Source organism: Bombina bombina, chromosome 2, assembly GCF_027579735.1.
Source record: "Bombina bombina isolate aBomBom1 chromosome 2, aBomBom1.pri, whole genome shotgun sequence".
Taxonomy (NCBI): Eukaryota; Metazoa; Chordata; class Amphibia; order Anura; family Bombinatoridae; genus Bombina; species Bombina bombina.
This window is the reverse complement of record NC_069500.1, coordinates 469990220-470011579: the sequence shown is the minus strand read 5'-3', so window position 1 is coordinate 470011579 and position 21360 is coordinate 469990220. Positions and strand designations below refer to the sequence as shown.

Below are 21360 nucleotides of genomic sequence, written 5' to 3'. Positions count from 1 at the left end.
TTTTCAGTAGTGAACGATCTCCAACCACCACTGCTGTGGTGAATCTGAAGAGAGCTGTGAGAATCTGAAGTTCTGGCTTGTGGGGCTCTTTTAACAGCAGTGGTGGTTGGAGATTGTTCACTACTGAAAAGCATTGGTGTATGTGGGATGGCTTAGAACGGGTTTGTTATGTAGCTAGTAATCTTTTGTGAGGCAATGAAGAGGGGAATGGATGAATTCTATTTCAATCTGGCACCACCAGGGTCGAAGTTATACCCTGTAATACATGTCCCAAATGTTTTGAGGGCGTGTTATTCAAACGTAGCCACAGTGGGATGGCTTAGAACGGGTTTGTGTGATTCAGAGCTGCTGTGTGCAGCGTTATATATTTGGTATTATCAGGCATACACTGGCCCCCAGTGAGTCTATATTTACTGTTATCTCAAGCAACCCTCGCGCACTTACTGCAGCACAGTGACACTTCCATTCTCAGCAAGGTACACTCGGCACCCAGACATATCCATAATTACACTGTTAACGTGCATACAGCTTGTGAGCAATACACTTCTTGGTAGTATAATTATTACTAGAGCAATCCTTAGAAGGTTATGTGCTCTTGTTAGTAATAATACACATTCCCTCTCTGGTCACCCAATCCCCTACCTGCTAGCTCTGGTCACCCAATCCCCTACCTGCTTACACCAGTTGGAGATCGTTCACTACTGAAAAGTACCGGTGTATTATTCAGATACAAAAAAGATTGTTGGATAATTATTGTACAAAATATAGGTATTGATTTGTAATAGTGGAATTGGAAACAAAGACCAAATTTAATAGAGTTCCTATGTTTCTCATCCTAGCGACTGTGGCTACGTTTGAATAACACGCCCTCACAACATTTGGGACATGTATTACAGGGTATAACTTCGACCCTGGTGGTGCCAGATTGAAATAGAATTCATCCATTCCCCTCTTCATTGCCTCACAAAAGATTACTAGCTACATAACAAACCCGTTCTAAGCCATCCCACATACACCGGTGCTTTTCAGTAGTGAACGATCTCCAACCACCACTGCTGTTAAAAAGAGCCCCACAAGCCAGAACTTCAGATTCTCACAGCTCTCTTCAGATTCACCACAGCAGTGGTGGTTGGAGATCGTTCACTACTGAAAAGTTATATATTTGGTATTATCAGGCATACACTGGCCCCCAGTGAGTCTATATTTACTGTTGTTATCTCAAGCAACCCTCAGATTACCACTCGCGCACTCACTGCAGCACAGTGACACTTCCATTTATCACATCCCATGTCATGGCTTACACTAAAGTCAATGTTTAGAGAGGCAACTACACACTCTCAATGAACTGAATGAAAGGAGCGCGCAGGGACGAGAAGTTCCTGTACTAGGTGCTGCAGCTCAAGCTTTTGGGAGACGTCAGAGAAGGAGGAGTCAGGTGGCCATTTCAAAACTGCCAGATGAGATCTAGGAAGTGTATTTTCTGCCAAAGCTTATTTAGATGAAAATTGGGCTACAGTTTGATGTAAAGATTGTTAATTAACTCATCTAAATAAGTAACAGTAATTTTTGGGTTGACTGTCCCTTTAAAAAGAAAATTTCAGAATCCCCAAGTGGTCTGAATGAAATAAAATATGAGGATAAACATCCTGAAAAATTGAGTGGACATGAAATGACCATAACAAAACGGCATAATAGTCCTTATAATCGTCAACTTAGAAGTTGAGACTCTAACAATATAAAAGTCTTCAGATCCAAGAATGGAATGAATAAACCTTTCTTCTTAGGGACAAAGAATAGAATTGAATAAAAACCCAAATCCTGTTCATGCAAAAAGAACTGGCATAATCACTCCTGAAAACAATTTACAGAGTGAAAGATTCTTCCCATAGAAGGTCTCATTCTAAAAATCTATTAAAACCCTAAGAATAATATAGAATTTGGACTGAGTTCATCCAAAAACAATTTAATCTGCCACCCACCAGAAGGACTGGTTTGAGAACCGCACCTTCATGCAGTCTAATAACTAGTAATTATATAGCATTTTTCTCCCAGAAGGATACAAAAAAAACTTCTTCAGCGCTTATACTTGCAGTTAACCAAATTAGCAGCTGATAAAAACAGTAGATATTACCCAAATAAATGGTACGCAATAAATTGACCTCAAAGGCCAAAGGGCTGTATTAAAGGGACAGTTCACACAAAAAAAATTCTCCCCTTTAAATTATTCCCAATGATCCTTTTAACCTGCTAGAGTATTAAATTGGTTACAAGTAGCTCCTTTACTCCTATTTCAGCATTTGTAATAGCTGATTTAGCCTGTGGTATCGCCACCTACACTGAACAAATTAATACTGGAGCCAGCAGAAGAGATTACACTCTCAGTGGGATGCAGGATAGTTAAGTAATAAAATGATCATTTTCCATTGTTCTCTCTATGTATTGAGCTTTGGTGTTCCAGCCAAATAAAAGATAAGGAAGCAAGTCTGTTTACACAAACTTAGAACATAATGAGATCTGATATCACCTTTAAGTTCAACCCATTGTAATATGCTGTGGTTTCAAAGCACAAAATTAGCTACTTCATATACACAAATAAGCATGAAAATGCAATTTCTCAAATATTTTATACTCTGCAGTTGGTATCACAAGTCATTTAAAATACATTAATGAAAAAACAATTTTACAGTGTACTGTCCCTTTAACCCTGCTGAGAAATGAATCTATGATCCTTAGATCTAGAACAAGCATTTGTAGTCAGGACATTCACCAACTGATCTACATCACCGGACTAAAAGTAGAGCAGAAAAAACTCTAAACCTCCAGAAATAGTGGAGATAATAAAAATCAAATAAATTATTATCCTAACAAGATAGAGATAATAAAATATATTAGAAATCATAATAATAAATATAGTAAACATATTTACATTAATACAAATAAAGTAAATAAACAGAGTGATATACTTAAGAAACTGCTTATGCTAACTGTTCAACAAAGGTTGAGAGATCAGTAATGTCAGCCACAGATAAAGCTGAGCTAAAAATATAAACAGTACATAAATATGCTCTACTAAGGTTATATTCAAATTCTAAAGAATCCTTAAAACAACTACCAATTTCCTTAGAAATAGTAGTACAGTCCCAAGAGGGAATCAGAACAACCATTCTCTAGACTATAATACAGATAGTATATTAAATAGGGAAAAAAAACTCAAAAGCAAAAATGTTAAAATCCAGATTTGAAAAGGATTATTAACATAATTAATAGGAGGACTAGACTCTTAAAAGCTTTAAGTAAAACATTTTTTGAAAAGACCTGGTAAGTTTAATTAAAGGTATAACCTTTGAAATCAAGTACATGAACTGAGTATGTACAAAACAGTAAATGTCATTGTACATGTAGAAACATTGCTAGCATAAAACAAGATAAATAAATGCCACATAATTGAGCTGAAGAAATAACAACAGCTTAAAAAATGAAAAGAACACACTTAGCTTTGTAGAATTGTGTTCCAGGGCATCATAGTGTCTACAGTAACATCAGAGTCAGGAACAGAATGAGCCATCTCGCAAAATGGTAACAGAAAAAGAAAAATAACATTAGGCAAAACATTCAATTTCCACAATATAACACTTTCAGTAAAGAAAAACAAAAACAGGCATAATAGCTTTCAAAGTTCATGAAAACAGCGAGCAATAGAGGGAGAGGGTAAAAAAAAGCTAAAATGTGGCGCCAAGAATGACGCATTACGTAAAAAGAAATTAAATTTTTGTTGGCGCAAAACTAACACCAGGAAATGACTAGTGTCATAACAAATGCAATTTTGCGCCAAAACAACTAGTGTCAACAAAGACGCAGGAAATTACTAAATTTGCGCCATCTAAGGCGCAACTTTGCACCAAAAAAGTTTGTGTCAAAAATTACGCAATAAAAAACAGCATTTTGCGCCCTCGCAAGCCTAGATTTGCCCGAGAAAAAATGAAAGTCAAATTGAAAAAGATTGAACCCGAGGTAAGAAAAAAGTTTAAACTTCCCAAACATGATTCCTATACTGAAACTGTTTAGACTGCAAAGGGAAATACACATAGACCTGACTCATGGCAAATCTAAGTAAAATACATATATTTAAAACTTTATATTAATACATAAAGCCCAAACCATAGCTGAGAGTGTCTTAAATAATGATACCTAGTTACCGAAAGACACCCATCCACATATCTCAAATAAGGGAAAGAGGGGGATAGGACAAAAAGTGGGGGTTGTTAGCACTCATGACTTCTAAGTGGATATCCTACTGTATAAGAACAGTTAATGGGATGTGTATGGTTAGGTATAAAATTCTTAAACTTTAATTAATAATCATTTAAAAGTGATAAATATCACCTATCTCCTGCTAGAGAGATATAAGCAAAGATAGATTAAAGATAAAACAATGATAACTAGAACACTCTTATCGGTGTACAGAAGTTCTGGGGTAAAAGCCTTCCTGTATTCCTGTCCGTAACTGGATACACGGCTTCAGGTGACAGAGGCGGACCCCCCAGGACTTCTAATGTACTTGAACCGATGCGAGCCAAAAATGAGATTAAAACAAAAATAAGTTAATAACTTCACAAATGCATTTCGGCCTTAGAGCTGGCCTTTGTCATTGTGTCTCAGTTAATAATGTCAAGCCGAGTGTCGAAAACGGCTGCTTTAAAAAGTCTATCCCCCTTGCTATTGTGGCCAATCAGTGACATTTGTCAGTCACACCCCTAGGATCGACCAATTGCGTTTAGCTATGTGTTATCGCTTCCCCTTTCTTACGTGGCTAGTTCTTATTGGGTAGTTCTTCCACATCGTATATAAAGTATACGCCCATTGGAGTGATGCCTCCTGTCTAGTATACGACCAATAGAGTGACGCCACCTGTCAGATTATAATATGCCCATGTAACATTACACTTGTTTACACTGCAGCGTTCCGATGTAGAGTGGCACAAATTCAAACACTCACGTCAGTCTCAATACTTGTTAGTTAATCATCCATGCAACATGCATTCAAACTACATATTATGGCGACAAGTCCCGTCGGACTCTGAATCGCTTTAGGATGTTTCACATCATTTCAAGACCTTTACTGACGATATCATAGATTTAGAATAGTGCAGTATGATTTCTTTTCTGTATGTTACGGTAATTTTGTTCACTGTAATTATGTCCAACTACGAAAAGAGGGGCAATTTTTGACAGATAAGGTGTCATTATTAATCACTGGGGTTATTTCTCAATGAAACCGATTTGGCTCACAATATATAAGGGATGACAAAGAGGGAGAGTATAAACTTAATGATGTGCACTCACAGCTTATACGATAATATATAAAACTTCTAATTCTCATATACACAATTCATATCCTAATCCAAAAACTATGTATCTCTTAGGACTGAAACTAGGACAGATTAGTAAGAGCAATACTATATATTATGTGGGTCCCCTAAGGTATGTCAGATCCGGAGGATGATGACTTGAGCAGATGTAATGATATATAAGAGTATATCGTCGATCTGAAAAGGAGGTAGGAGATGAATCCCTATGACCGATAACAGAGAACCCTTGAAAAGGTTTCCCGCGAGGGAAACCATAAAATCAATAGGCGATACTCTCTTCACATCCCTCTGACAAACACTGTACTCTGAGAGGAATTGGGCTTCAGAATGCTTAGAAGCGCTTATCATAGAAAAATCATAACAATCAAGCACAAACTTACTTCACCTCCATAGGAGGCAAAGTTTGTAAAACTGAATTGTGGGTGTGGTGAGGGGTTTATTTATAGGCATTTTGAGGTTTGGGAAACTTTGCCCCTCCTGGAAGGATTGTATATCCCATACGTCACTAGCTCATGGACTCTTGCCAATTATATATCCTACAATTTTTTGTGTCCCTTTAAAGTGATTGTAAATCATAGCGTTTGTGAAACACTAGGATTTACAATTGGAAAGCTCCTTTATTGTTGGAAGCGTTCGCCGCAATGAGCTACTCAGGCAGCCCACGGCAGAACTCTATTTTGTCGTGAGGTGACGTTTCCACCTCTTAGTCAATAGCTGTGCAGGCTATCCAACTTGGCACCAGTTGGAATGCACAGCTATTTGCTAAGAGGTGGAAACATCACCTCACAGCAAATAGTGTTCTGCCTTGGGCTGCCTGAGCAGCTCAGTGCGGTGAATGCTTCCAACAAATAAAGGAGCTTTCAGCATGAAGTATTTTATACTTCATGACTGAAAGTCCCCTTTATTTGTTCTAATTGTAAATTGTTTTGTTTTTTTTTCACTTTAATTTAAAACAAAAAAATATTACCTTTCTGATCAAATTACTGTACTTCTGAGGGTACTATGTATACAAAAGTGTTTTGTTTTTTTAATAAAACGACCTTTAGGTTACGTGTATAAGCTGTATTATGACATGTAAATACCGCCTAAATGACATGATATTGTTGTTTAAACTTGGTTCCATATCCTCTCCAAACTGTCCCATTTTAAAGATGCAAATATTTAAATATCCAAACCTTCTCTGGTGCCAAGCAGTTTAGATAAAGGGCTTTCTACCTGCACAATTGTTTATTTACATTTCTAAAACTCTCTTCTCTCTTATTGTTAGTTTTTTTCAGTTTATCCCTTTCAATGGGGTTTGTATTATTAATAGCGACAAGACCCATGGGAGGGTAGGAAGGGCACAATAGTGCAGTGCCGTTGAACCTTTAACGACTGGCAACGTACATGGTATGTTGCGGTCGTTAAGGAGTTAATTGTGATAATTTATTTAATTCCAACTTTGATAAGAATCATCTCACTTAAAATTGTTTATATAAAAATAGCTTGTTTTAACAGTTGCTGAAAATGGGGCCTTAATTCCTCAATTTAAAACATCTTTAAAAGATGTATAGAACCTCCTCAGAAAATACACGTCAAAATAGATAAACAGTAATCTGTAAAGAGATTAGGGAGGAACAATTAGCTTTTCATTATTGACCAAGAAAGGCATTTTTCAAATTGTAACATTCTAAAAAAAAAAAAAAAAACTTGGCTGCTAGGGGTTTTTAGGGTACCATAAAGCAGTGTTTCACTGCTTGAGTCCCAATTTCTGTTTTTGTATTTCCCTGCTTTAGTTGTTCCTTTGCTCATTCATTCATCTTCAGCTTTCATTTAGTACCAAAAACTCTGAATGCACATGTCTAATATACACTGCTATAAAGCCTCTTTATGCTGACACACACACAGCCATATGTGGTTATGTGTTACACCTAAACTATTCAAAATATAGGCATGACCTTAAAGGCAAAAAACTCCAGCAACTTTTTATGTCTATTCTCCGATGATCCCACAAATTCAGACAGCTAAATAACACTTATCATTGCCACTTGAACATTCTTCAAACGTGCTTCAAATAAAACACAAAGAATAGCAACTATGTTCAAAATGTTAAAGCAGAAAACTCAAAGACTGGTATTCAAATAAGAAAACATTTACAGATCCAGACATTTGGAAGACAAATGTCCATTTTGTCTGAAGAATGGGAAGTACTGTATTCAAAGTGGTTGGGGTTTAAGAGTGACCATAAACACCTTGTGATTACACAACATTTCTGTTGTGTTGCTATAGAATAGCATATCAGCCAAGTCTAAACATTTTTAAAACGTGTTTGCTGCAATAGTTATCAAAAGCCAAACGCCATCCACCACTGGCCTCACGTGGAGTAGCCAATCCCGACTTGAGTGTGCAGACAAGACTAGCTATAGCCATATTAACATTTTAAGGTATTTACTGTCCCTTGAAGATGATATTGAACTCAGCAGGTTAGAGATACTTCCTTTGAAAAGCCTAGTGGAACTCATCTATCTAGTCAACTTCGCAGTAGTTAATTAGAGAGAGGTGTAAAAGAGCTTGTGTTTTAAGCTAACTATTTACTGTGTAGAATGATGGCCACATTTAATCATACTTAAGTAGCATGGAGGCACTCCAGCCTCTATAAATTGAGTGAAACAAGCACAATTTCAGAATTATATTAGAGCAAAAACATGCAAAATCATTAAATTAAAAAAATGATTAATGCATATTGCAATCTTGTGTTATTTAACTTAACTTTTTTATAGGAGTATTCACATTTTTTCACATCCCTTTACGTTCTGAATTACTGAACCTGTAGAGTTAACCATTTCGTGACAATATGCCTGATATAGAGGATAGACAAGGTAATATGGGGACTTTTTTTTAATAATCAAAGAATATACCTCTTTGTTTCAGCACAATTATACGATTGTGTTTTGTTCAATGTTTTTGTGGATAAAGTGCATCCAAAGCAACAGTCATCTAGTCAAATAAGCATTCAGCATACATAGTAAGGAGCTTTATGAAGCAATAGGTAATGACATATTTTGTGCAGCCAGCCTAACATGCCAGAAAGCTTAATGTGCATAGTAACTTCCTTATTCTAATTCAAAGATTAGGCAGCAGGACTAGAATATACTGAATAAACAACAACACAAAAAACTGCCTCACTTTATGCATTATATATTTAAATAAAAAAAAAACAAAGAATAAAATGTTCAAATGCTTTTAAATGACAATCAATAGGCAGTAGTATTTGAATATATCACATAGAGAAGATATGTTTTGTTATTTATACTTTTATTTTAAGATCCTGAAGCAGCTGGAATGAACAACATGTGAATGTTTGGAATGCTTTGTTCGGTAGGAATGTGCCTTGAGGATACAAACCTCCAAGGGTAGAAAAATCAAAACTATTCCAGCTACATGTCATTTTCTACTACTATCATCACATGACCAATGTCCCAGCTTCTGGCTATGGGTGAAATGGAGGTTTAAGGGCAAATCCAAGGTTTAAAAAAAAAACCATTAAATCAATATCATATAGTTTGTTTGAGCAAAGGGACATGTAATACAACATCTACTGGTGAAGCTATATTTTCACCTTATCTGGACAGTAGTATGAAGGATGTGTGTTTAATGATAAAAAAGACATACATACACATATATATAATTTATTTTTATTATAATTTTTTTAAATAAGTTTTTTTTGGGAGAATAAATTATGTCTGGCATCTGGCACCCATTCTGTAAAACCTCAAGAACATCTTAATGTTAAAGAGAATGGGTGTATGTCATCCTCCTGTGCACTTACCTTTCTCTGCATCGTTTGAAGCTGATCACCCAAATTGTTATTAACTTTCATCAGTTGTTGTATTTTTGCTTCTGATGACGCTAATGCATTTTTAACTTCTAAAAATTCTTGTACCGTGACTGAGCTATCTGATAAGTCTGTTTCCACACTCTAGAAAATAAAAATAATGAGACTAACTGAAGAACAAAATGCAATTCATAACGAGGCAAAAACACATCAAAAGGATAGTATTTTTTTATACAAGGTATAGTTATCACATACAAAATGTATTTTATGGTATTATAAACATTGAGATGAAAAATGCAGGTGAAGAAAAATCATTGGGTCTTCAAATTCAGGGACGAACAAAAGTATACCAAATTTAGCATTTAGATAAAATATCAGACTTTTCCACAATTCTTTAAGGAACATGGAAGCCAAAATGAAACTTTCATGATTCGAAAAGAGAAAACTATCTAAAAAATTTTTTTTAAATCTGATCACCACAATTACCTCTTTCCATTGGTATTGAATATTAAAACCTAACTCCTATTCATGAAAGCATACCTTGCTAGACCCAGGAACTTGCAAAACTCACACAACATGGCAGAACAGTTTTCAGTTATGTTTGTAATTATGTTCTACATAATGTGATCAAAACACGTTCACATTCCTGAGTATGCATCAGTTATCCCTCCTAGAAAAAAGTGGTGTTTCAACAAAGTTTTTTTATTTGTATACTCTATTTGAATTAAAAAAAAAAAAAAAAACATAATTTATGTAAGAATTTACCTGATAAATTCAATTCTTTCATAATGGCAAGAGTCCATGAGCTAGTGACGTATGGGATATACATTCCTACCAGGAGGGGCAAAGTTTCCCAAACCTCAAAATGCCTATAAATACACCCCCACCACACCCACAATTCAGTTTAACGACTAGCCAAGAATTGGGGTGATAAGAAAGGAGCGAAAGCATCAACAAGGAATTGGAATAACTGTGCTTTATACAAAAAAATCATAACCACCATAAAAAGGGTGTGTCTCATGGACTATTGCCAATATGAAAGAAATTAATTTATCAGGTAAATTCTTACATAAATTATGTTTTCTTTCATGTAATTGGCAAGAGTCCATGAGCTAGTGACGTATGGGATAGCAAATACCCAAGATGTGGAACTCCACGCAAGAGTCACTAGAGAGGGAGGTATAAAACTAAAGACAGCCAATTCCGCTGAAAAAACATAATTTATGTAAGAACTTACCTGATAAATTAATTTCTTTCATATTAGCAAGAGTCCATGAGCTAGTGACGTATGGGATATACATTCCTACCAGGAGGGGCAAAGTTTCCCAAACCTCAAAATGCCTATAAATACACCCCTCACCACACCCACAATTCAGTTTAACAAATAGCCAAGAAGTGGGGTGATAAAAAGTGCGAAAGCATATAAAATAAGGAATTGGAATAATTGTGCTTTATACAAAATCATAACCACCACAAAAAAAGGGCGGGCCTCATGGACTCTTGCTAATATGAAAGAAATGAATTTATCAGGTAAGTTCTTACATAAATTATGTTTTCTTTCATGTAATTAGCAAGAGTCCATGAGCTAGTGACGTATGGGATAATGATTACCCAAGATGTGGATCTTTCCACACAAGAGTCACTAGAGAGGGAGGGATAAAATAAAGACAGCCAATTCCTGCTGAAAATAATCCACACCCAAAATAAAGTTTAATGAAAAACATAAGCAGAAGATTCAAACTGAAACCGCTGCCTGAAGTACTTTTCTACCAAAAACTGCTTCAGAAGAAGAAAATACATCAAAATGGTAGAATTTAGTAAAAGTATGCAAAGAGGACCAAGTTGCTGCTTTGCAAATCTGATCAACCGAAGCTTCATTCCTAAACGCCCAGGAAGTAGAAACTGACCTAGTAGAATGAGCTGTAATCCTCTGAGGCGGAGTTTTACCCGACTCAACATAGGCAAGATGAATTAAAGATTTCAACCAAGATGCCAAAGAAATGGCAGAAGCTTTCTGGCCTTTTCTAGCACCGGAAAAAATAACAAATAGACTAGAAGTCTTTCGGAAAGACTTAGTAGCTTCAACATAATATTTCAAAGCTCTAACAACATCCAAAGAATGCAACGATTTCTCCTTAGAATTCTTAGGATTAGGACATAATGAAGGAACCACAATTTCTCTACTAATGTTGTTGGAATTCACAACTTTAGGTAAAAATTCAAAAGAAGTTCGCAACACCGCCTTATCCTGATGAAAAATCAGAAAAGGAGACTCACAAGAAAGAGCAGATAATTCAGAAACTCTTCTGGCAGAAGAGATGGCCAAAAGGAACAAAAAACTTTCCAAGAAAGTAATTTAATGTCCAATGAATGCATAGGTTCAAACGGAGGAGCTTGAAGAGCTCCCAGAACCAAATTCAAACTCCAAGGAGGAGAAATTGACTTAATGACAGGTTTTATACGAACCAAAGCTTGTACAAAACAATGAATATCAGGAAGAATAGCAATCTTTCTGTGAAAAAGAACAGAAAGAGCAGAGATTTGACCTTTCAAGGAACTTGCGGACAAACCCTTATCTAAACCATCCTGAAGAAACTGTAAAATTCTCGGTATTCTAAAAGAATGCCAAGAAAAATGATGAGAAAGACACCAAGAAATATAAGTCTTCCAGACTCTATAATATATCTCTCTAGATACAGATTTACGAGCCTGTAACATAGTATTAATCACAGAGTCAGAGAAACCTCTTTGACCAAGAATCAAGCGTTCAATCTCCATACCTTTAAATTTAAGGATTTCAGATCCTGATGGAAAAAAGGACCTTGAGACAGAAGGTCTGGTCTTAACGGAAGAGTCCACGGTTGGCAAGAGGCCATCCGGACAAGATCCGCATACCAAAACCTGTGAGGCCATGCCGGAGCTACCAGCAGAACAAACGAGCATTCCTTCAGAATCTTGGAGATTACTCTTGGAAGAAGAACTAGAGGCGGAAAGATATAAGCAGGATGATACTTCCAAGGAAGTGATAATGCATCCACTGCCTCCGCCTGAGGATCCCAGGATCTGGACAGATACCTGGGAAGTTTCTTGTTTAGATGAGACGCCATCAGATCTATTTCTGGAAGTTCCCACATTTGAACAATCTGAAGAAATACCTCTGGGTGAAGAGACCATTCGCCCGGATGCAACGTTTGGCGACTGAGATAATCCGCTTCCCAATTGTCTATACCTGGGATATGAACCACAGAGATTAGACAGGAGCTGGATTCCGCCCAAACCAAAATTCGAGATACTTCATACTTCATAGCCAGAGGACTGTGAGTCCCTCCTTGATGATTGATGTATGCCACAGTTGTGACATTGTCTGTCTGAAAACAAATGAACGATTCTCTCTTCAGAAGAGGCCAAAACTGAAGAGCTCTGAAAATTGCACGGAGTTCCAAAATATTGATCGGTAATCTCACCTCCTGAGATTCCCAAACTCCATGTGCCGTCAGAGATCCACACATAGCTCCCCAACCTGTGAGACTTGCATTTGTTGAAATTACAGTCCAGGTCGGAAGCACAAAAGAAGCCCCCTGAATTAAACGATGGTGATCTGTCCACCACGTTAGAGAGTGTCGAACAATCGGTTTTAAAGATATTAATTGAGATATCTTTGTGTAATCCTTGCACCATTGATTCAGCATACAGAGCTGAAGAGGTCGCATGTGAAAACGAGCAAAGGGGATCGCGTCCGATGCAGCAGTCATAAGACCTAGAATTTCCATGCATAAGGCTACCGAAGGGAATGATTGTGACTGAAGGTTTCGACAAGCTGAAATCAATTTTAGACGTCTCTTGACTGTTAAAGACAGAGTCATGGACACTGAATCTATCTGGAAACCCAGAAAAGTTACCCTTGTCTGAGGAATCAATGAACTTTTTGGTAAATTGATCCTCCAACCATGATCTTGAAGAAACAACACAAGTCGATTCGTATGAGATTCTGCTAAATGTAAAGACTGAGCAAGTACCAAGATATCGTCCAAATAAGGAAATACCACAATACCCTGTTCTCTGATTACAGACAGAAGGGCACCGAGAACCTTTGTAAAAATTCTTGGAGCTGTAGCTAGGCCAAACGGCAGAGCCACAAACTGGTAATGCTTGTCCAGAAAAGAGAATCTCAGGAACTGATAATGATCTGGATGAATCGGAATATGCAGATATGCATCCTGTAAATCTATTGTGGACATATAATGCCCTTGCTGAACAAAAGGCAAGATAGTCCTTACAGTTACCATCTTGAACGTTGGTATCCTTACATAACGATTCAATATTTTTAGATCCAGAACTGGTCTGAAGGAATTCTCCTTCTTTGGTACAATGAAGAGATTTGAATAAAACCCCATCCCCTGTTCCAGAACTGGAACTGGCATAATTACTCCAGCCAACTCTAGATCTGAAACACAATTCAGAAATGCTTGAGCTTTCACTGGATTTACTGGGACACGGGAAAGAAAAAATCTCTTTGCAGGAGGTCTCATCTTGAAACCAATTCTGTACCCTTCTGAAACAATGTTCTGAATCCAAAGATTGTGAACAGAATTGATCCAAATTTCTTTGAAAAAACGTAACCTGCCCCCTACCAGCTGAGCTGGAATGAGGGCCGCACCTTCATGTGGACTTAGAAGCAGGCTTTGCCTTTCTAGCAGGCTTGGATTTATTCCAGACTGGAGATGGTTTCCAAACTGAAACTGCTCCTGAGGATGAAGGATTAGGCTTTTGTTCTTTGTTGAAACGAAAGGAACGAAAACGATTATTAGCCCTGTTTTTACCCTTAGATTTTTTATCCTGTGGTAAAAAAGTTCCTTTCCCACCAGTAACAGTTGAGATAATAGAATCCAACTGAGAACCAAATAATTTGTTACCCTGGAAAGAAATGGAAAGTAGAGTTGATTTAGAAGCCATATCAGCATTCCAAGTCTTAAGCCATAAAGCTCTTCTAGATAAAATAGCTAGAGACATAAACCTGACATCAACTCTGATAATATCAAAAATGGCATCACAGATAAAATTATTAGCATGCTGAAGAAGAATAATAATATCATGAGAATCATGATCTGTTACTTGTTGCGCTAAAGTTTCCAACCAAAAAGTTGAAGCTGCAGCAACATCAGCCAAAGATATAGCAGGTCTAAGAAGATTACCTGAACACAGATAAGCTTTTCTTAGAAAGGATTCAATTTTCCTATCTAAAGGATCCTTAAACGAAGTACCATCTGACGTAGGAATAGTAGTACGTTTAGCAAGGGTAGAAATAGCCCCATCAACTTTAGGGATTTTGTCCCAAAATTCTAATCTGTCAGACGGCACAGGATATAATTGCTTAAAACGTTTAGAAGGAGTAAATGAATTACCCAATTTATCCCATTCTTTGGAAATTACTGCAGAAATAGCATTAGGAACAGGAAAAACTTCTGGAATAACCACAGGAGATTTAAATACCTTATCTAAACGTTTAGAATTAGTATCAAGAGGACCAGAATCCTCTATTTCTAAAGCAATTAGTACTTCTTTAAGTAAAGAACGAATAAATTCCATTTTAAATAAATATGAAGATTTATCAGCATCAATCTCTGAGACAGAATCCTCTGAACCAGAAGAGTCATCAGAATCAGAATGATGATGTTCATTTAAAAATTCATCTGTAGGGAGAGAAGTTTTAAAAGATTTTTTACGTTTACTAGAAGGAGAAATAACAGACATAGCCTTCTTTATGGATCCAGAAACAAAATCTCTTATGTTATCAGGAACATTCTGCACCTTAGATGTTGAAGGAACTGCAACAGGCAATGGTACTTTACTAAAGGAAATATTATCTGCATTAACAAGTTTGTCATGACAATTAATACAAACAACAGCCGGAGGAATAGCTACCAAAAGTTTACAGCAGATACACTTAGCTTTGGTAGATCCAGCACTAGACAGCGATTTTCCTGTAGTATCTTCTGACTCAGATGCAACGTGAGACATCTTGCAATATGTAAGAGAAAAAACAACATATAAAGCAAAATTGATCAAATTCCTTAAATGACAGTTTCAGGAATGGGAAAAAATGCCAAAGAACAAGCTTCTAGCAACCAGAAGCAATGAAAAAAATGAGACTGAAATAATGTGGAGACAAAAGCGACGCCCATATTTTTTAGCGCCAAATCAGACGCCCACATTATTTGGCGCCTAAATGCTTTTGGCGCCAAAAATGACGCCACATCCGGAACGCCGACATTTTTGGCGCAAAATAACGTCAAAAAATGACGCAACTTCCGGCGACACGTATGACGCCGGAAACGGAAAAGAATTTTTTGCGCCAAAAAAGTCCGCGCCAAGAATGACGCAATAAAATGAAGCATTTTCAGCCCCCGCGAGCCTAACAGACCACAGGGAAAAAAGAGTCAAATTTTTGAAGGTAAGAAAAAAATGATTAATTCAAGTGCATTATCCCAAATATGAAACTGACTGTCTGAAAAATAAGGAATGTTGAACATTCTGAGTCAAGGCAAATAAATGTTTGAATACATATATTTAGAACTTTATAAACAAAGTGCCCAACCATAGCTTAGAGTGTCACAGAAAATAAGATTTACTTACCCCAGGACACTCATCTACATGTTTGTAGAAAGCCAAACCAGTACTGAAACGAGAATCAGCAGAGGTAATGGTATATATAAGAGTATATCATCGATCTGAAAAGGGAGGTAAGAGATGAATCTCTACGACCGATAACAGAGAACCTATGAAATAGACCCCGTAGAAGGAGATCACTGCATTCAAATAGGCAATACTCTCCTCACATCCCTCTGACATTCACTGCACGCTGAGAGGAAAACCGGGCTCCAACTTGCTGCGGAGCGCATATCAACGTAGAATCTAGCACAAACTTACTTCACCACCTCCATCGGAGGCAAAGTTTGTAAAACTGAATTGTGGGTGTGGTGAGGGGTGTATTTATAGGCATTTTGAGGTTTGGGAAACTTTGCCCCTCCTGGTAGGAATGTATATCCCATACGTCACTAGCTCATGGACTCTTGCTAATTACATGAAAGAAATGAATCCACAACCAAAATCAAAAGTTTTAATCTTTATAATGAAAAAAACGGAAATTATAAGCAGAAGAATCAAACTGAAACAGCTGCCTGAAGTACTTTTCTACCAAAAACTGCTTCTGAAGAAGAGAAAACATCAAAATGGTAGAATTTAGTAAAAGTATGCAAAGAAGACCAAGTTGCTGCTTTGCAAATCTGATCAACAGAAGCTTCATTCTTAAAAGCCCAGGAAGTAGAAACTGACCTAGTAGAATGATTCGCAATCCTCTGAGGCGGGGATTTACCTGACTCCAAATAAGCATGATGAATCAAAAGCTTTACCCAAGATGCCAAAGAAATGGCAGAAGCCTTCTGACCTTCCTAGAACCAGAAAAGATAACAAATAGACTAGAAGTCTTTCTGAAATCTTTAGTAGCTTCAACATAATATTTCAAAGCTCTTACCACATCCAAAGAATGTAAAGATCTCTCCAGAGAATTCTTAGGATTAGGACACAACGAAGGGACAATAATTTCTCTACTAATGTTGTTGGAATTCACAACTTTAGGTAAAAATTTAAATGAAGTCCGCAAAACCGCCTTATCCTGATGAAAAATCAGAAAAGGAGATTCACAAGAAAGAGCAGATAATTCAGAAACTCTTCTAGCAGAAGAGATGGCCAAAAGGAACAATACTTTCCAAGAAAGTAATTTAATGTCCAGAGAATGCATAGGCTCAAACGGACTCCAAGGAGGAGAGATTGACTTAATGCCAGTCTTGATACGAACCAAATCGTGTACAAAACAATGAATATCAGGAAGATTAGCAATTTTTCTGTGGAACAGAACAGAAAGAGCAAAGGTGTGTCCTTTTAAGGAACTTGCAGACAAACCCTTATCTAAACCATCCTGAAGAAACTGTAAAATTCTAGGAATTCTAAAAGAATGCCAAGAGAATTTATGAGAAGAACACCATGAAATGTAAGTCTTCCAAACACGGTAATAAATCTTTCTAGACACAGATTTACGAGCCTGCAACATAGTATTAATCACTAAGTCAGAGAAACCTCTATGACTAAGCACTAAGCGTTCAATTTTCATACCTTCAAATTTAATGATTTTAGATCCTGATGGAAAAATGGGCCTTGAGATAGGAGGTCTGGCCTTAACGGAAGTGGCCAAGGATGGCAACTGGACATCCGAACAAGAACTCCAAGGATGTGTCAACGCATTCACTGCTTCCGCCTGAGGATCCCTGGACCTATTCAGATATCTGGGAAGTTTCCCTTTAGATGAGAAGCCATCAGATCTATTTCTGGAAGCCCCCACATCTGAACAATCTGAAAAAACACATCTGGGTGAAGAGACTACTCTCCCGGATGTAAAGTCTGACGACTGAGATAATCCGCTTCCCAAATGTCTATACCTGGGATATGGACCGCAGAGATTAGACAGGAGCTGGATTCCGCCCATGCAAGTTTCCGAGATACTTCTTTCATGGCTTGAGAACTGTGAGTCCCACCCTTGATAATTGACATACGCCACGGTTGTGACATTGTCCGTCTGAAAACAAACGGTTCTCTCTTCAGAAGAGGCCAAAACTGAAGAGCTCTGAGAATCGCACGGAGTTCCAAAATATTGATTGGTAATCTCGCCTCTTGAGATTTCCAAACCCCCTGCGCTGTCAGAGATCCCCAGAAAGCTCCCCAACCTGAAAGACTCGCATCTGTTGTGATCACAGTCCAGGCTGGATGAACAAAAGAGGCCCCTTGAACTAAACAATGGTGATCTAACCACCAAGTCAGAGATAGTCGAACATTGGGATTTAAGGATATTAATTGTGATATCTTTGTATAATCCCTGGACCATTGGTTCAGCATACAAAGCTGAAGAGGTCTCATGTAAAAACGAGCAAAGGGGATGGCGTCCGATGCTGCAGTCATGAGACCTAAAACCTCCATGCACATCACTACTGAAGGGAATGATTGAGACTGAAGGTTTCGACAAGCTGTAACTAATTTCAGACATCTCTTGTCTGATAGAGACAAAGTCATGGATACTGAATCTATTTGGAAACCTAAAAAGGTTACCCTTGTCTGAGGAATCAAAGAACTTTTTGGTAAATTGATCCTCCAACCATGTCTTTGAAGAAACAACACCAGTTGATTCGTGTGAGATTCTGCAGAACGTAAAGACTGAGCAAGAACCAAGATATCGTCCAAATAAGTAAACACTGCAATACCCTGCTCTCTGATTACAGAGAGTAGGGCACTGAGAACTTTTGAAAATATCCTTGGAGCTGTTGCTAGGCCAAAAGGAAGAGCAACAAATTGGTAATGCTTGTCTAGAAAAGAGAATCTCAGGAACTGATAGTGATCTGGATGAATCGGAATATAAAGATATGCATCCTGTAAGTCTATTGTAGACATATAATGCCCTTGCTGAACAAAAGGCAGAATAGTCCTTATAGTCAACATTTTGAACGTAGGTATTCTTACATAACTTTTCAATATTTTTAGATCCAGAACTGGTCTGAAAGAATTCTCCTTCTTTGGAACAATGAACAGATTTGAATAAAACCCCAGAACCCGTTCCTGAAAAGGAACTGGCACAATTACCCCAGATAACTCCAGGTCTGAAACACACTTCAGGAAAGCCTGAGACTTTACTGGGTTCACTGGAATGCGTCTTACTTTGAAACCTATTCTGTAACCTTGAGAAACAATGTTCTGAATCCAATGATTTTAGATTAAATTGATCCAAACATCCTTGTAAAATCTTAGTCTGCCCCCTACCAGCTGCGCTGGAATGAGGGCCGCACCTTCATGCAGACTTGGGGGCTGCTTTAGATCTTTTAAATGGCTTAGATTTATTCCAGACTGGAGAAGGCTTCCAATTGGAAACCATTCCCTTAGGGGAAGGGTCAGGTTTCTGTTCCTTATTTTGACGAAAGGAACGAAAGCGGTTAGCAGCTTTAAATTTACCCTTCGATTTTTTTATCCTGAGGCAAAAAAGCTCCCTTCCCCCCAGTGACAGTTGAAATAATAGAATCCAACTAAGAATCAAATAATGTATTACCTTGGAAAGAGAGAGATAGCAAAGTTGATTTAGAAGTCATATAAGCATTCCAAGATTTAAGCCATAAAGCTCTTCTAGCTAATATAGCTAAAGACATATATTTGACATCAATTCTAATGATATCAAAAATGGCATTACAAATGAAATTATTAGCATGTTGAATTAGCTTAACAATGCTATACACATTATGATCTGGTACTTGTTGTGCCAAAGTTTCCAACCAAAAAGTTGAAGCAGCAGCAACATCAGCCAAAGAAATAGCAGGCCTAAGAAGATGACCTGAACATAAATAAGCCGTCCTTAGATAAGATTCAAGTTTCCTATCTAAAGGATCTTTAAAAGAAGTACTATCTGCCATATGAATAGTAGTATGTTTAACAAGAGTAGAGATGGCCCCATCAACTTTAAGGATCTTTTCCCAAAACTCCAATCTATCAGTCGGCAAAGGATACAGTTTCTTAAACCTTGAAGGAGTAAAAGTACCACCCAATCTATTCCATTCCCTAGAAATTACATCTGAAATAGCATCAGGAACTGGAAAAACCTCTGGAATAACTACTTGAGGTTTAAAAACCAAATTTAAACGTTTACTGGTTTTAATATCAAGAGGACTAGTCTTCTCCATATCTAATGCAATCAACACCTCGTTTAATAAGGAACGAATATACTCCATTTTAAATAAGTATGAAGATTTGTCAGTGTCAATATCTGAGGCAGAATCTTCTGAACCAGATAGATCCTCATCAGAGATAGATAAATCAGAATGCTGTCGGTCATTTAAAAATTCATCAATTTTATGAGAAGTTTTAAAAGACCTTTTACGTTTATTAGAAGGTGGCATGACAGACAAAGCCTTCTGAATGGATTTAGAAACAAATTCTCTCACATTAACAGGAATATCCTGAGCATTAGATGTTGAAGGAACAACAACAGGTAATGAATTACTACTAATGGAAATACTAACACATACTACAGCCGGAGGAACAGTTACCACAAGTTTACAACAAATGCACTTAGCTTTGGTAGAACCGACATCAGGCAGCAGGATTCCAATAGTAGATTCTGAGACAGGGTCAGATTGAGACATCTTGCAATATGTAATAGAAGAAATAACATATAAAGCAAAATTATCAATTTCCTTATATGACAGTTTCAGGAATGGGAAAAAACATAATTTATGCTTACCTGATAAATTCCTTTCTTCTGTTGTGTGATCAGTCCACGGGTCATCATTACTTCTGGGATATAACTCCTCCCCAACAGGAAATGCAAGAGGATTCACCCAGCAGAGCTGCATATAGCTCCTCCCCTCTACGTCACTCCCAGTCATTCGACCAAGAATCAACGAGAAAGGAGAAACCAAGGGTGAAGTGGTGACTGGAGTATAATTTAAAAGATATTTACCTGCCTTAAAACAGGGCGGGCCGTGGACTGATCACACAACAGAAGAAAGGAATTTATCAGGTAAGCATAAATTATGTTTTCTTCTGTTATGTGTGATCAGTCCACGGGTCATCATTACTTCTGGGATACCAATACCAAAGCAAAAGTACACGGATGACGGGAGGGATAGGCAGGCTCATTATACAGAAGGAACCACTGCCTGAAGAACCTTTCTCCCAAAAATAGCCTCCGAAGAAGCAAAAGTGTCAAATTTGTAAAATTTGGAAAAAGTATGAAGCGAAGACCAAGTTGCAGCCTTGCAAATCTGTTCAACAGAGGCCTCATTCTTAAAGGCCCAAGTGGAAGCCACAGCTCTAGTAGAATGAGCTGTAATTCTTTCAGGAGGCTGCTGTCCAGCAGTCTCATAGGCTAAACGAATTATGCTACGAAGCCAGAAGGAGAGAGAGGTAGCCGAAGCCTTATGACCTCTCCTCTGACCAGAGTACACGACAAACAGGGAAGACGTTTGTCGAAAATCCTTAGTTGCCTGCAAGTAGAACTTGAGGGCACGAACTACATCCAGATTGTGTAGAAGACGTTCCTTCTTTGAAGAAGGATTTGGACACAAGGATGGAACAACAATCTCTTGAT

The 21360-nt window shown here is 37.5% G+C and overlaps 1 protein-coding gene across 8 annotated transcripts in view; it reads right to left on the bottom strand.

The window, feature by feature from the left end:
- GIT2 (GIT ArfGAP 2) overlaps nucleotides 1-21360 on the bottom strand; it is a 460714-nt gene that overhangs the window by 171481 nt on the left and 267873 nt on the right. For all 8 annotated transcript variants that reach the window (XM_053702096.1, XM_053702097.1, XM_053702103.1 and 5 more), the window contains exon 14: nucleotides 9177-9326. In XM_053702096.1, the coding sequence (XP_053558071.1) occupies nucleotides 9177-9326 (150 nt within the window). The remainder of the gene's footprint in view (nucleotides 1-9176; nucleotides 9327-21360) is intronic.